An 18190-nucleotide genomic window follows, 5' to 3' on the forward strand; every position below is an offset into this window, starting at 1 on the left:
CTGGACACTGCTGGAGGCACTAAGATCTGTACCAGTAACTGCTGGGGGCCCAGAGATCTATACTGGTCCCTGCTGGGGACAATGAGATCTATACTGATCACTGCTGGGAACAGTAAGTGCTGTACTGGTCATTGCTGGGGACACAGATTTTTACTGGTCACCTCTGAGGGCACCAAGATCTGTACAGGTCACTGCTTGAGGCACTAAGATCTTTTCTGGTCACTGCTGAAGGATCTAAGATCTGTAGTGGTCACTGCTGGGGGCACTGAGACCTGTAGTGGTCACTGCTGGGGGCACTGAGATCTTTACTGGTCACTGATGGGGGCACTGAGGTCTGTACTGGTCATTGCTGGGGACACAGGTTTTTACTGGTCACTGCTGAAGGATCTAAGATCTGTACTGGTCACTGCATAGGGCCCAGAGATCTGTACTGTTTACTGCTGGAGGTACTGAGATCTTTACTGGCCACTGATGGGGGCACTGAGGTCTGTAGTGGTCATTGCTGGGGACACAGGTTTTTACTGGTCACTTTTGGGAAAACAGAGATCTGTACTGGTCACTGTTTGAGATACTGAGATCTGTACTGGTAAGTGCTGAGGACACTGGTATCTGTACTGGTCATTGCTGGGGGCACTGAGATATATTCTGGTCACTGCTGGGGGCACTGAGATCTATAATGGTCCCCACTGGGCATGTGATTTCCTTGGTGACCAGTCATATAACTTCCTTTGTTGTATTATATACAGTCCGGCTAAGGTGTTCATTGTCTCAACAGTTCCTCGCTATAATCAAGTTCACTGCAGGGGACACTGAGATCTGTACTGGTCACTGCTGGGGGCCCAAAGATCTATACTGGTCCTTGTTGTGGACCATGAGATCTATACTGGTCACTGCTGGGAACACTAAGTGCTGTACTGGTCATTGCTTTGTCCTTTTGTAATTGCTGGGTTGGTGCTCCCTGGGTATTGGGCTGTTTAAGCACCACCATACTGTATACAATATGACCTATATCCTGTTTTTCTAGAGCAGTACAGATCTTAGTGCCTCCAGCAGTGACCAGTACAGATCTTAGTGCCTCCAGCAGTGACCAGTACAGATCTTAGTGTCCCTAGAAGTGACCAATATAGATCTCAATGCCCTCAGAAGTTACCAGTAAAAATCTCTGTCTGCAGCAAAGACCAGTACAGCACTTAGTTTTCCCAGCAGTGATCAGTATAGATCTCATTGTTCCCAGCACGGACCAGTATAGATCTCTGGGCCCCCAGCAGTGACCAGTACAGATCTCTGGGCCCCCATCAGTGGCCAGTACAGATCTCAGTGTCCCCCGCAGTGGCCAGTACAGATCTCAGTGTCCCCCGCAGTGACTCGTACAGATCTGTATCCCCCGCAGTGACCAATACAGGTCTTAGTGTCCCCCGCAGTGACCAATACAGGTCTCCGTGTCCCCCGCAGTGACCAGTACAGGTCTCAGTGTCCCCCGCAGTGACCAATACAGGTCTCAGTGTCCCCCGCAGTGACCAGTACAGGTCTTGGTTTCCCCCGCAGTGACCAGTACAGGTCTTGGTTTCCCCCGCAGTGACCAGTACAGGTCTTGGTTTCCCCCGCAGTGACCAGTACAGGTCTCGGTGTCCCCCGCAGTGACCAGTACAGGTCTTGGTTTCCCCCGCAGTGACCAGTACAGGCCTCAGTGTCCCCTGCAGTGACCAGTACAGGTCTCGGTGTCCCCCGCAGTGACCAGTACAGGTCTCGGTGTCCCCCGCAGTGACCAGTACAGGTCTCAGTGTTGACCTGAAGGGATCATGCTCTGCTCACTTATTCTATATGCACTATTTTACTACTGCCCCAACCAATCATAATACTCAGTGTTGTCTGATTTATGGCTCTTTGCTTCAGACAAAAAAACGACTAAAACTGTTCCATTACCCTCACTGATGGATCCATAGAAGATGCCATCTTACCAGCAGTTCAGGGGGGCAGGGCCTCTGATCATGGGGCTCCTTGATTGGTTCATTCTGACCTGTTATTCAAGTAACCAATCCCATCACTCCATATTTGAGTGTTCTCCCATCTCAGATGGCTGAAATCTGCACACAGCTCATGGATTTAGATTCCGGGTTTTGCTTCCCATCATCTATGTATTCATTATGGAGATCCAGTGGGACCTGTCTATAGATCTCCCGCTTCTACCGCTGCGCTTCTCACTGGGTTTTCTCCACTTTATAAATGTTTTACACAGGGTCACAAACTCAGGAGGAGGATCTATAAAATCTGATTGATGAGGCCCAGCTAAAACTGGAGAGAACCTGCGATGTCACCCCGACTCCGGCCTCCCATTAGGAATAATAGGAAAGAATCCAGGTTTAGGGTGGAGTAAATGAAAGACCTTTGCAGGAAAACTTTATTTGCAGCAAAGAAATCACAAACTATAAACTTCAACCTTTTATAATTTTACCCCGTAAGCCGTTCTATAACCATATAATAGGTGTGAGATGCAGCTATTGCGATAGAAGAGATTTTTCAGTGGTGTTGCTCCCATCGCCCTCTGGTGGTCAGACTCTACTTAGGGCCAATCTTGCAGCAGCGGGCCGTTGTCCACTCTACATTGGCGCACTGACAGCGACAGCTATTTCCAGCCTGGACGCTCCATGAGTCACAGTGATTTGAGCAGAAACACCCCGTGGGGATGTAATCTGTATAAAAGGAGAAGAGGCAATGATGAAATATCTGATTATAACATTCTACAATCATACATATATACACAGCAATTTGCAGAAGATTGGAGCCCCCGAGGTGTACCCCAAAAATACCCTCACATAGAGGCTTTGGGTGAATGTCCAGCACTCTGCCCTGTCAATTCTTAGCCTGCCCCCACTCTGTTCTGCTGGGGGGGGGTGTAGCACCCTCCTAGATAGATGCTAGTTAGGGAGGATAGGTTTGCTCTGCCTGCTTAACAGGGGAGTAGCAGGTAAACCATAGTCTGCTCCTTCTGCCTATCAGGGGAGCCTGATCAGTAGTTAGGCCTGTCACATGTGTCCATGTGTGATTCATTTAGGCTGAAGGAGTGTCCCCACTGTTTCCAATAGGGGAGCCTGTTGGACAGTGGAGGAAACCCCGCCAGTGACACACAGGCTTTTGTAACTATCCCAGTGGGTTGGCACAACAGTGGTGCATCCTGGGATAGGTCATAAAAGCCAGGGGCACATGTGGCAGGGTGTCTTTGGGCTGGAAGCCAGGTCCTAGGAGGAGGGTGACGCCTGTCTCTCCTCCTGTCAGCAAGGAAAGTGGTTACAGGCAGCCGGCCTAGTGAGTGTGATGCTGAGCCAGGACGTCCAGGAGGCTGATGTAGGAAGCTGAAGGCAGAGCAACCCAGGGAAACACACTGTCCATGAGTACCAGGAAGCCTGCCAGGGGTCTGCCAGGAAGGGGACCACTCCAGGGGAGAGTCAGTGGACAAGGGCCAGCATGCATGGAGAGTGAGAAAGGAGGTGCCAGGTTAGGACCCTGAAGAGGAATTATTTCAGGAACATATCTGCAAATTCAGGAACATATAATCTATCTTCACTTCTGTGGCAAGGTGTAGCAGTGGCCTTGCCGCACACGCTACAGCTAGTTGTCCTCAAGATCGTGCATAGTTAATAGTTGGAGTATCCCACTCATCCCTTCTCCCATCCCAATTAAAATAAAACACCAACCAACCTTCAATGACTGATTCTTGTCTGAACTTAAATCCATAAAGTACTAAGTAATCACCACCAATTGTTAATAGAAACCCAGGGGAACCCGTTTCAGCAGCTCCTACGGGGGGCAGTGCTACACGGGTGACAACGATCCTTCTTCACCTATTTGGTCTGAGATCTCCAGGACCTCATGGGTGGTCTGGAGTGAAGGATACGTCTCTCTCACACTGACACTGAGCTCTATTCGAGGTCTTGTGGTCATTTACCTTCAGGACAGACAGCGTTTAGTCCTCGCACGCTGAGGCCGGTGCAGACAAGTTTACTGTTCGCCTGGATTTCAGAAGCTGGAAGAGAAGACAGAGATATGAGGAACCTACAAATGTAAATGAGCAGATAAATACCAAATACTACTACAGCTAGGTGGCAGCTATGCCATGATGGAATAAGACATTACTCAGAGACAGTTGACCTAACATTTCCCTCTAGTGCCAAAGACTACATAACTTCCTGTCAGAGGAGTGGAGAATGCCTGTCTTGGATAAAGCAGATGATCTTGGGACATGTAGTCCTGATGTAATTAGACAAAAGGTTACCATACCACTCCTTGAACTACACCTCTCAAATGGCTGAACTGCACAATGGACTTATGGAAGAGACTATATGTTTGACTGAAATTGGCAGGCTGGCTCTCTTGGCCTGGAGATTTCACACAGAGCGTCAGAGCTGCTGTTCTGCACTTCAGGGATGCCGTTCCAGTGCGGCCTAGCCGGTCCCAGTCCAACTTCAGAAGGATGATTCGCATTGCTGAGCGCTGTCTGTGAGAGTCGGGTGTTTGAGGCCTTGCTTCAGCTGGAGAGCCGCTCCAGAAGTGCTACGCTGATCTGTCAACAAGGCCGGCCGACTGTGCGCCCAGTTGCCATCTAAGTGCGCTTGTAAAGTCTGGAAGGACTGTCCTGTTCCTGCAGAGACTTTCTACAGGCTGGGATTGGTGAACGGGCGAATGCCCTCACACTTCCATTCTATCACTTCACTATCTAGAGACACTGCATGCAGACATCATATCTTTGCTGCCTTAAAGGGACCATCATTACAATCTCACTTACTGGATACTGCAGATCTGTGACTAGTCACCATCATTTATGGGCCCCAACATGCTAGCAAAGACACCCCCCCCCCCCACATCTGAAATCTGTTCTTATTCCTTCACTGACTGACTGACACATTTGCTTAACCACTTCCCTGCCACGCACTGTATCTTTACTGCCAGAGTGTGGGTCAGCTGTGCAGAATTACGTACATACAGTATCTCACAAAAGTAAGTACACCCCTGACATTTTTGTAAATATTTTATTCTGTCTTTTCATGTGACAACACTGAAGAAATGACACTTTGGGCCTAATTCATTGTACCTCCAACGCTGATTTTGTTCTATTTTACCTCCATTTTGACTATTTTTAGGTGCAAATGCAATTCACTATAACACCATCAGAAACGTTATGAGCAGTGTCAAATTCATTAAGATCAAATAACGTCAGGACTGGACTTAAAAACAGTCCAGCTAAAAGGTGGACTAATTTTTTCAAAATCACAAAATATGGCAGGAAAAAAAAAAAAATGTGTGGGAAAGATGTGTTATATGATTTTGAGTTAAACTGCTTTTAAACTGTGTGAAAAAGTTATGTAGAAAAAAAGATATAAATAAAAGTGTTAAATGCAAAAATAGCTCCAGAGTCAATTTCTGGCAGATAGCCCATGTGCGCATGCTCCAAACCAAAAATTAGGCTGAAAATAACATTTTTGAAAACGTTAGTGAGAGTTATAATGAATTTGCGGAAAAAATACCGCCGCAAATTCACGGTAAAACGGCGCTATTCCGGCGCTAATGAGAGAAATGCACATATCTTTTTGTTTTTTTTTGTATGTCTATATATATATATATATATATATATATATATATATATAAAATATATATACACACATATATATATATATATATATATACCCAAAAAATAATTATATGTATATATATATATATATGTTTTATTTATTGATTTGCCTATGTGTATATATATATATATATATATATATATATATATATGTATATGTGTGAACATTGTATATGTGTGAAATTAATATAAATATATATATATATACATATGCAAAAAACAATATATTATTGTTATTTCCTATATCTGACCAACCCAAATATATATTAATTTCACACATATACAATTTTTCATTTTCGGGGAGAAGCCCTATTAGTGTTGCTTGTCATATATAACAACAGACAGTTGTAGGTAGTTCAGGGATTTGAACACCCAAATACACTGTTGCAAGGCAGCTGTGCTAACCACTTAACTACCTGAGGCTAATGGAATTTTTTCAAAGCATGTGTGTGTGTATATATATATATATTCTATTTAGACCCAATTCAAGCTCGAATAATTTTTATTTATTAAAATGTTTTGATGGACTAATCAAATCAAACTATATTAATTTTTAAGGTGCCAGTGCATGTATGTTTGGTATAAAGATAACAAAAAACAAATACAAAAAAAAACCTCAGAGACCACATTTCACAAATAATTAACCTAGTTTAGTGAAACTGTATAAAATCAACAAATATTTAAAAATAATCCTGCATGCTGGAAATTATATATAGATGTTTAAACATTTATTTCTGTGAAAAAATGAGTATTTTAAATATAAATTGATAGGCTAAGAAACTATCAGTGGCATATATTATGAAATAAATGTAACAAAGTGATTATGTTTGTGTAAATTGTGTTTTGCAAAATGTTGCAAATATGTATTGAGATTGAGCTTGATTAAATAAACTGATCAAAATATCCTAGCGGTTAGCACATCTGCCATGCAGCAGTGTATTTGGGTGTTCAGATGCCTGAACTACCTACAACTGTCTGTTGTTATATATGACAAGCAACACTAATATGGCTTCTCCCCAAAAATAAAACATTGTATATGTGTGAAATTAATATATTTGTTGGTTGAGTGGGGAGCCATATTAGTGTTGCTTCTTATATAGAGCCACATTACACTGAAAAATAGCAAAGTGTTTGAGCTTGCAAATCTGAGAATTTGCAAATTGATTGAACATATGCAGTGGAACCCCAGAACTCAGAATTCAACAACCCCCCCCCCCCAAAAAAAAAGGGAGGTGTGTGTGTGTGGGGGGGGGGGCTAAATTGTAAGAAATAATTAAAGTGTAAATGTATATATTTAGCAAAAAAATATATATAAATTAAGGAATAATACAAAATTTCCATTCAGCCTCTGTGGATGAATGTAACTAAAACATTTAATAAAAAATCACTAAAAATTATTACTAAATAAAAGATTGCTACAGCGCTCACTCACCTTTTTAGTTGGCCTAGGTCAGTGATGATGAACCTTGGCAACACAGGTGTTTTGTTTCATTTCCCATGATGCTCACCTACACTGCAGAGTACATGAGTATTATGGGAAATGTAGGGCAAAAACATCTGGGGGGGGGGGGTTTAAGGGTTACCATCATTGGCCTAGGTAAAACATTTCCAATACATTTTAGTTGTCTGTGTGCGCCATTTTTAAAATAAAGCAAAATCTCTTTACAATAAATTGCAAATGGCACATTGGCGTTCGCCCTGGGCCAGAAATGACACCAAATTGGCTTGCACACATTCCAGCAAATGGTCACAATCAACTGGCTAATCATGGTGAGGGCTACTTTCAGCTGTGAAAAAATGGCATTCATATGCAAAGTAAGTGTGTGTGTGTGTGTGTGTGGGGGGGGGGGGTCTGTGCTTGTAATCAGAGCATTGATTACCAGTGCAGACCCTTGGGGATGCCACTAGAGCCACCAGGGATTGCTGACCCATGCCACCATTGATGCCAATCAGTGCTCAGGGAACCTGTTAGTGCCCTCCTCATCAGTGCTGACCATCATTACCATCTATCAGTGCTGCCCACCAATGCCAATCATTGCCCATCAGTGCCACCTATCAATGCCCATCAATGCTGCATATCAGTGCCGCCTATCAGTGTCCATCAGTGCTGCATATTAGTGTCTCATCAGTGCCTGCCAGCACAGCCTCATCAATGCTCGTCAGTGCAACCAAAAACATATTGATTTACCAAATTTTATTACATAAACAAAAACACATTTTTTTAGGGGTCAAACATTTAGGTCTTCTTTTTGCCAATAAAAAAAAACCTTGCAGTGATCAAATACCACCAAAAGAAAGCAATATTTGTGTGAAAATAATGTCATATATTTGTGTTAGGAACAGGGTTGCATGACCGCGCAAAATTCAAAACGCAACAGTATAAAAAGCTGAAAATTGGCCTGGGCAGAAAGGGGTGTAACTGCCCTGTAAGGAAGTGGTTAACTATTGAAACATGGGAATAAATATTCCAGGGGTAATCAAGCTCAGCTCAATGGTTTATTGGTTAGTGTTCTTGGCTATAAACACTGAGAGCATGAGTTCAAATCCCAAGTCTGCCATCACTACCTTTAATTTTAGACAACTGTAAATAAATACTGAATCTTGGCAAATGCATAATTGCACCCTGCACATACGCATGTTCGTTTCTTGAATATACGTGCCCATTGACATGCAATTTAAGTGATATAGCCAATGTATTACTATGTGGCCAAAAAAAATAAATGTTATCATAGTTGGGCCTTGAACTCATGACCTAGCAATCTTTGTCTATGAGCATAGACCACTACACCAAAGTGCTGAATACAATCAGACATGCCTGAAAGTTTCAGATGAATAAAGAATGAAGATTGCTAATTAGACAGCTGTGTAGTCTGCTATTAGTAAATCTAAAGGTTAAAACACATAAGATACATAACTATACCTTAAAATTAAAATAAACCATTATAGATGACATTGCTGTGTAATAGTGATTCAGAATAGACAAATTTCCTTTTATGAAAAACACAAAGGGAATTTGGTTAACTCCAAACCCGAATTCAATCTTGGTTAACTCCAACTCCGAATTCACTGAAGCACCTAGTTGAAGGTTTAACTCCAGCCACTTACCTAATTAGGATGCTAATGAGTTTAGGCTGGAGTTATTTCTGGAGAAGTGAGCAGCTCTACTCCAAACTTATAGTGAATTAGGCCTGCCCGTGTCAGATTGTCTGCCATACTATCGCAGTCACACTATAAGTCGCTGATCGCCACATTAGTATAAAAAAATAAATAAATACAAATTCCAATATACAGTACTGTATATCCCCTAGTTTGTAGATTTGATAACTTTTGCGCAAACCAAATTAATACACGCTTATTGGGATTTGTTTGTGCCAAAAATATCTAGCAGAATACACATTGTCCTACATTTTTGAAGAAATTTGTTTTTTTTACAGTTTTTATTGGCCGTGTTTTTTTAACAGAAAGTAGAAAATATTGGGGGTCAAAATTTGTTGTCTTTTTTCATTTATAGCGCAAAAAGAAAAAAAACCCAATGGTGATAAACCGCTTCAATACCGGGCACTTTCACCCCCTTCCTGCCCAGGTCAATTTTCAGCTTTCAGCGCTCTTACACTTCGAATGACAATTGCGCGGTCATGCTACACTGTACAAATATGACATTTTTATAATTTTTTCACACAAATAGAACTTTCTTTTGCAAGTATTTAATCATCACTGGGGTTTTTATTCTTTGCTAAAAAAGAAAAAAAAAAGACCTATAAAATTTTGAAAAAAAAACGTATGCGTATAAAAATGCGTAAATGCGTAAAAAATCTTTTACGTAGGCGTAAACTATGGGTGGGCCATGTTTTGGGCTCGCCTGCTCCTAAGGGCAAAGCAGACGTCCTAATCCTTGTAAACAAGCACTTCCCTTGCACGCTCATTTCCTCCCATTCAGACTCGGAAGGTAGGTTTATAGTGGTTACTTTATCCTCAGGCCATAGGGAATGGGTTCTCGCTACAACGTATGCCCCTAACTCCCCGTCCAAACAATTCTTTCAGGCTTTAGCTTCTCAGATAGCTCCACATCTCCACGCCCCTCTAATTCTAGCAGGGGACTTAAACGCTGTCATGGACTCTAGAGAGGACAGATCTCGCCCCCTGCCATCATCGTCCTCTTGCCGTTCCTCCAACCCCAACCATTTGTCTGACTTTGTTGACCACATCCAACTAACGGATGTCGGGGTCATTTTTAAGGAACCTCTGCACCACCAAATTCAGCACATGCGCCAGGCAAGGGATGTGCGTCAAACCGGCTAGGCCCAGAGCTGCTACGAGATTTCGCCCATTATCGCACACCACTAGGTCGGGCTTGAGGCTCACTGGCACCAACCACTCATCGGTCTGCTGTTCAATGCCCCTCCACAACTCCTGCGTGGTGCGTGTTTTTTCCCCCCAAACAGGCAAGTTTTAAAACTGCCTGCTGTCGTTTACCCCTGGCTGTGCTCAAGTTGGTGGTGAAGGTGTTACGCTGACCAGAGGAGGCGGTAGAGGATGAGTAAGCGGAGTAGGAGGAGTTAGCAACAGAAAGCAAACTGAAGCGCCCTGCAATCCTCGGTGGTGGAAGGACATGCAACAAACTGCTGTCCGCCTCAGGCCCAGCCGCCACTGCATTTACCTAGTGTGCTGTTAGGGAGATATAACATCCCTGACCGGGCTTACTGGTCCACGTATCCGTAGTTAGGTGGACCTTGCCACAGATGGCGTTGCGCAGTGCACAACCCACTTGGTTGTGCAGGAAAGGGATGGCTTGCCTGGAAAAGTAGTGGCGGCTGGGCACGACGTACTGTGGGACAGCCCCCACCATAAGGCTTTTAAAACTCAGCGTCTCCACCAGACGGAATGCCAGCATTTCAAATGCCAGGAATTTTGAAATGCTGGCATTCGGGGCCAGGGATCGCGGGTGGGTAGGGGGGATACTTCCTCTTCCGCTCCAGTGTTTGGGAGATAGAGAGCTGAAGACTTCCACGGGAAATTGTGGAGATGGTTGTTGATTACCCAGGTGGTGGTGTTGCTGGCTGACCCTCTGTTTGCGGGGTGGCAGGTGCCACTGTCACTACAGAGGCGGATAGAGAGGCTGAGACTGCAACAGAAGAGGAAGCAGGAGGAGCCAGAGACCTTTCTTGGTTTTTGAGGTGTCTACTCCACTGCAGCTCATGCTTTGCACTTAGATGCCTGGTCATGCAGGTTGTGCTTAGGTTGAGAACGTTTATGCCTCGCTTCAGGCTCTGATTGCACAGCGTGCAAACCACTTGTGTCATGTCATCAGCACATTGTCTGAAGAACTGCCACGCTAGACAACTCCTTGGAGCTGGCTTTGGTGTGCTCAGTCCCTTGCTGCATTGGGCAGTAGCAGGCGTACTGTCTAGGAAACGGCCGGTCTGCTTTTGCACCCTGCTCCCTCTTCTGCTGTGCTAGTGGCTCTGTGCGACCACTGCCTCTTCCTCTGAACCACACAGGTCACCTGCATGATGTTGATTCCATGTGGGGTCGAGGACCTCATCATCCTCCACATCATCTTCCACCCAGTCTTCACCCCTGCCCTCCTTGTCGGTCTGCACAATTCGGAATTCCGCAGAAGTTGGCACCTGTGTTTCGTCATCATCCGAGACGTGCTGCGATGGTCCTTCCATGTACTCATCTTCAAACATAAGTGGTTGGGCATCGGTGCACTCAATCTCTTCCACTTGTGGGGCAGGGCTAGGTGGATGGCCCTGGGAAACCATGCTAACAGAGTCATCAAAAAGCAGAAGAGACTGCTGCATGACTTGGGGCTCAGACTGCTTGGCTGATTTGCAAGGGAGTGAGGTGAAAAATTGATGACATCGGCTGCAGGTGCCAACTCTGATCTTTCAGCAGTAGACTGGGTGGGAGACAATGTGAAGGAACTGGAGGCACTGTCAGCAACCCAATCTACTATCGCCTGTACTTGTTTTGGCCTCTACATTCGTAGAGCTGCATTAGGGCCGACCAAATACTGCTGCAGGTTCTGTCGTCTACTCGCAACTGAGGAAGGTGTTTCACTTGTGCGTGTAGCTGGCACAGATCGACCACGTCCTCTCCTTGCAACAGGAGCTCCACCAGCAGCACCACGACCCAGGCCACGGCCCCTATTTGACCTTCTCCTCATATTTATCAAATTTTGGATCTTGCCCTAAATGGGTGTTTTATGAATAGCAGAATAGGACAACAGTATGTTGTGTATTTTGCCCAAAAAGGGTGTTTTTTAACTAACACAGTAGGAAAGCAGCTTGAATTCTACACATACAGATGCAGCAAGCAATGACTATAAAATTGTGGATTTTAGCCCAAAAAGAGTGTTTTTGAAAACCCAGAAAATTATAGCTATATATAACTTAACATGCGCACTCAATAATGCGACAGAGGCCCAAGAAGGAGGGTGATGCCAAAAATGGGCGTTTTTTTAAACCCTGAAAACTATTGCAGTATTTCAAGCTTGTTTTTATCACAAATGCAGCAAGCAAAGGCTGTAAAACTGTGCATTTTGCCCAAAAATTGTGTTTTTTGACTAACACAGTAGGACAGCAGCTTGAATTCTACACGTACCGATGCAGCAAGCAAGGGCTATAAAATTGTGGATTTTAGCCCAAAAAGGGTGTTTTTAAAAACCCAAGCTAAGCTTGCATAAAATCCCCCCATACCCCCCCCCCCCCCCACCACCACCTAACAAAGAGATTGATAAAAGTATTTTTTCTCTGTCACTGGGATGAGGGCAGGGTAAGATTGTGCAATGCACCCACACAACAAAATCTATGTAGATGAGTTGAAGTTCTGATTAAAGAATAATATTAATGATTCTGTCCTCCTTCTATATACTCTCCCTCTCTCCCTCAATGCAGCAGCGCCCTAGTACACAACAACATCTATGTAGATTAATTAGAATGATCAGAGATTCTGTCCTTCTCCTATGCTTTCCCTTAAAGCAGCAGCCGCAGGCAGCCTTTCCCTATACTAGATAGAGGAGAATGATGTGCAGCGCTATGTGACTCTAGCTTATATAGACGCTGGGTCACATGCTGCACCGGCCAATCACAGCCATGCCATTAGTAGGCATGGCTGTGATGGCTTCTAAGGGCACACCAGTTAAACGCTTGTGGATTGGCTGCCCTGCATCTTTTTTTACGCGCCATTAAATTGCCGGACACCGAACTGGATAACGAATATACAGTACGATGTCCGGGATCGGGTCCGGTACCCGAAAACCCTAAAGTCCGGTACGAATCCGAACGATACAGCTCAGGTTCGCTCAACCCTACTCTTGTATTAAATTGTATTGTAACTGTAAGTTCTGCCTTCATTTTGTTAAGCCCTGCACAAACTGTATAAATCCTTTATAATAATAATAATAATACATTTTAGAAGAATAAACTATTGTTAGACAGAGAGCGTTAGATGTTGTATCTTCTGTTTCATATTACCGCTATCCTGTGATTACACCTGTGAAGGGGAGAGCCGGGGGGTAAAGAGAACGGAAGGATAATAGGGATCTGATTACATCCCTAAGGGGAACAGCTTGTTAGGACGCGCTGGTAAAACCGACGTCATAAGGTTAGGTGAGCGGCCAGCGAGCACAGCTGGAGGAACACAATACCAACATTTTATCTTTATTACTTAGTTTAATATTTCAGTTAGAAAATCATATAATAACTCGCACTAGGTGAATAAATATATCAAAACATCAGTGTGCAGCTGCTGTACACCAAGTGCAAAACTCAGAAAATTACAATGACAATATTACAGCGCTTACACAAAAAATGATACATCCCATCACAACAAATGTGCCATAAATAAAAATAATAAAAAGTCTTTCAAAATATCATATAAAGTGCTCCAAACTCTAAAATACAAGGAGCAGAAGGGCTTCATATAAAACGTGAAGCAAAAAAGCAAACTGTGGACTTTATACGAGGTGTGACCAACACAGGCAATTTTATCTATTACAAGTTATTATTATGTCTCCAGGACTGCATTTAAGTTCTAATTATTTATTTGTATGCACCAGGAGAATATCGCATTACTATGGACCCTTGTCTTAGACCATGTATGTCCACTTATATTTCATTCATGTATATCCCATTACCATGGGTTACACGGTTCTACTGAGCATTTTAGTTTTACCATTATTTGGTCTATAGACTGTCAATAAACAGACGATTTTATTATTATCCTTCTGGTCTCCCCTTATTATGCATTCATGTTTATTTTGTGGCTGGTCACACCTCATATAAAGTCCCAATTTTGCTTTTTTGCTTCATTGCATCAGGGATGGAGACTCTGTCGGTCAGGAGTCTCATATAAAGTCCCAACCCCTTTTCCCTCATTCATGTAAAACGTGCCGTGAAGTGTGCCGCACACTTGTATCCCCACTCACCAGAAAGAATAAACCCGCAGCTTTTCAGTCTGGGGGTCAACCTTTGATGACGCCCTGGGGGACGGGCGAAATGCATTGACTCATTTCTGGTTTTTGTCCAACCAACAAAGTCACTTCCTGTCCTCCATGGAACGCACGCTACCAGTGGCCAACCCGGCAGAGCCTCGGATATTGCTTTATGCCTGTGTTTTCTGAGAATCTTCTAAGTGATTTTTTTTTTTTTTTTACTGTACTTCACTATGGGTAACATTTATTTCATTGAGTCCACAGGTCACTAAAGTCACCCCAAGACCAACAATTGGCAGGACCCGATTTAATTGTTTAGTGGGCTGGATTCCATCTCACCAGACACAAGCTTGGTTGACCCCCAGACTGAAAAGCTGCGGGTTTATTCTTTCTGGTGAGTGGGGATACAAGTGTGCGGCACACTTCACGGCACCTTTTACATGAAGCCCTTCTGCTCCTTGTATTTCGGAGTTTGGAGCACTTTATATGATATTTTGAAAGACTTTTTATTATTTTTATTTATGGCACATTTGTTGTTATGTGATGTATACATTGTGATTGTAATATTTCAGTTAGTTTGATAATTGTATTTTTTAATAAGGGGTTGCGCTGATGAAGATTATACACACACACTATATTACCAAAAGTATTGGGACGCCTGCCTTTACACACACATGAACTTTAATAGCATCCCAGTCTGAGTCCGTAGGGTTCAATATTGAGTTGGCCAACCCTTTGCAGCTATAACAGCTTCAACTCTTCTGGGAAGGCTGTCCACAAGGTTTAGGAGTGTCTATGGGAATGTTGGCCATCTTTCCAGAAGAGCATTTGTGAGGTCAGGCACTGATTTGGGATGAGAACGCCTGGCTAGCAGTCTCCACTCTAAATTATCCCAAAGGTGTTCTATGGGGATGAGGTCAGGACTCTGTGCAGGCCAGTCAAGTTCCTCCAGGCCAAACTTGCTTAACCATGTCTTTATGGACCTTGCTTTGTGCAAATGGTCCAAATAATTTGGTGGAGCGGGGACTCATGGTGTGGGGTTGTTTTTCAGGGGTTGTACTTGACCCTAAGTTCCAGTGAAGGGAATTTATAAGGTTTCAGCATACCAAGACATTTGTGGGAACAGTTTGGGGATGGACCGTTCCTGTTCCAACATGACTGCGCACCAGTGCACAAATCAAGGTCCAAAAAAGACATGGATGAGCGAGTTTGGGGTGAAGGAACATGACTAGTCTCAACCCGATAGAACACCTTTGGGATGAATTAGAGCACAGACTGCGAGCCAGACCTTCTCGTTCAACATCAGTGTCTGACCTCACAAATGCGCTTCTGGAAGAACGGTCAAACATTCCCATAGACACTCCTAAACCTTGTGGACATTTCTCCCAGAAGAGTTGAAGCTGTTATAGCTGCAAAGGGTGGGCCAACTCAATATTGAACCCTACAGACTAAGACTGGGATGACAATAAATTTCATGTGCGTGTAAAGGCCGGCGTCCCAATACTTTTAGTAATATAGTGTATGTGTATAATATTAATCAGTGACCCTAACAAAAGTGCCTAGTGTAGCCCAACTAGGAGGGAAACATAGAGGAAGGGTCACCCGCCTACCCATCAATCTCCCCTTACACCAATTCAATTTACCAGCACTACAATCAGCTTTCCAACCAATGGAGGTTCACCATTACTGGATCTACAGTACAAGAAACCTTATACCTCTAATTTATTGAAGAATGTATTTGCTCTTTTGTTCGGTTCTAAGTACCTTGTGGGCTCCCCTCCCCCCCAGTATTTGATAAAGCTGGGTCTGCCCTAACAAAGCGCTGTGAGAACTTTTAGTTGATGTAAATTGATTCAGAAGTTCTCAGCAAGAAGACGCATAGCAGATTAACCCCTTGCCGTCTGCTCACTAGAGCTCTACTGCGGCAAAGTGGCTGTTGTAGGTCTGATGACGTAGACCTACGTCGGCAGACACTCCCCCCACTTCAGTCACAGTGGGAGTCGGGCCAGGGGAGGAGCGGTGGCGATCGCCGCTGCTCTTCCCCGATCGTCGGGGAATCGAGTCTGGAGATCCGCCCGCTTGTGTAAACAGAGCGGCGGATCTCCTAAGTGACAGGCAGGGTCAGATTGCAGGGTTCAGCATAGCTGAACATCCGATCTGTCCCTGTGTCACTCAGTCACCTCCCCCCCCCCACACGTCAGTAAGCACCAGGCATACATTAACCCCTCCCTCTCCAATAAAATTAACCCCTTCCTTGCCAGTGTCATTTTTACAGTAACAGTGCATATGTATAGCACTGATTACTGCAGTAATGTCACTGGTACCCCCAAAAGTGTCAAAAATGTCAGTCAAGGGTCCGATCTGTCTGCCACAATGTCGCAGTCCCGCAAAAAAAATCGCAGATCGCCGCCATTACTCGTTAAAAAAAAAAAACACCAAAAACGACAGAAATCTTTCCCTTAGTTAGTAAACGCAATAACTTTTGCGCAAACCAATCAAAATACGCTTATTGTGATTTCTTTTACCAAAAATATGTAGCAGAAAACAAATTGGCCTAAAATGACAAAAAATTTAGATTTTTACATTTTTTGGGGGGAATTTCATATAAAAAAATGTGAAAAATATTGTTATTTTTTCAAAATTGTTGCTCTTTTTTTGTTTATAGCGCAAAAAGTAAAAATCGCACTGGTGATCAAATACCACCAAAAGAAAGCTCTGTTTGTGGGAAAAAAAGGACGTCAGATTCGTTTAGGTACAGCGTCGCACGACCGCGCAATTGTCAGTTAAAGTCGCACAGTGCCGAATTGCAAAAAGTAGCCCAGACGTACGACAGCAAAATCCTCCGGTGGTAAAGTGGTTAAACAATGTGTTCTTATCATGGAGAGCAGAGTGTGACCTACCCAAAGATTTTATGAAGTTGGTGAGGCCGGGTGAACTGTCCTGTGCTGTGACCGCAGACAGGAGACAGAAACAAAGCAGAAGCTTCATCTTCATCTTCAGAGTCCTGGAATACCTGAGAGAGAGGAGAATGTGTGGAGAACGGGATGATATCTCACCATAAATAACAATCCTTTATACAAATATGGGGGACAACTGCGACACCGAGTATGAGATGATAACAGAAATCCCAACACCGGTCTACACCAGGAGACAAAATCATTTCACTTTTCTTTATTGATAAATTTTCCTGGCTGGAGAAGATTCACCAGGAACCTGAAGTGTCAGTGAAGGGGAATCGTTCCTCCTCTGGCTTCCTACACTGAAAATAATCAATGTCACCAATTTTAAGATGAAGTAACCTGGATAAGCCTGGAGCAACTTTATAAATTGAGTTTTCTACCAACTAAATATATTTGGGAAGATTACAAGAATTCGTCCCCTACATTTTCTTCTGGTGGTATGTCCCATAGATCCTCCTATATAGAGCAGTAACTGTGAGGGGTGACGGTGTTCAGGCACCACCAACACCCAACAAACAATTTTTTTGCACCTGTATGACAAGTACATTGCAATTTCAATTTTGTATCTAATTGTATACAGCAGGGCTCGTTCCTGCGCCTGGGTGTTTTTTTTATAATTTTGGCGTACCAAATCCAAATCCATACCAGACCCGAAGGGACTGGGGGGGGGGGGGGGGACCTACGCCGCTTGTTTGATTATTTTTTATCTATATTGCCGGGAGCCGACAATACATTACAGCCGCGAGTGTTTACATTTTTTCCTTTAGAAATGTCGGTATTGCTGCAGCAGGCTCCATACATCGTACAGATACCCCACTTTACAGGCACATTAAGGGGACCCCCCCCCCCCCCCCAGGCATGATATTTAAAGCAATTTTTCATTTTTTATTGTTTCACTTTAAACCTTATTAAAATCCCTTCTCCTTTAAAAACGATAGTTTTAATTTTTTTTTTTCTCTTGCATTGGTACCCCAGGGGAGTACCCGTACCCCCATACACATTTTTTGGGCAATAACTTGCATTTAAGCCTTCAAAATGAGGACTTTTGATTTTTCAGGTTCGAGTCCCATAGACTTTAATGGAGTTTGCACATTCGAACTCAGTTTTCCCCCGTTCGCGGTGTTCTGGTGCAAACCAAACGGGGGGTGTTCAGCTCATCCCTAATAGATA

General features: G+C 43.7%; 1 protein-coding gene across 1 annotated transcript; it reads right to left on the reverse strand.

Annotated features, from left to right (window-relative positions):
- Window positions 1-2378: 2378 nt before the first annotated feature.
- LOC309566595 (resistin-like gamma) lies at window positions 2379-17096 on the reverse strand. Its single transcript, XM_082271793.1, has 3 exons — window positions 16961-17096; window positions 3944-4021; window positions 2379-2690 (listed from the first exon to the last, which is right to left on the reverse strand). Exons 1-3 carry the CDS (start codon window positions 17052-17054, stop codon window positions 2557-2559), a joined length of 306 nt encoding a protein of 101 aa, XP_082127919.1. The 5' UTR covers window positions 17055-17096; the 3' UTR covers window positions 2379-2556.
- Between the last annotated feature and the right edge of the window lie 1094 nt (window positions 17097-18190).

This window comes from Pelophylax lessonae (assembly GCF_965119305.1).
Source record: "Pelophylax lessonae genome assembly, chromosome: 1".
NCBI classification, from domain to species: Eukaryota; Metazoa; Chordata; class Amphibia; order Anura; family Ranidae; genus Pelophylax; species Pelophylax lessonae.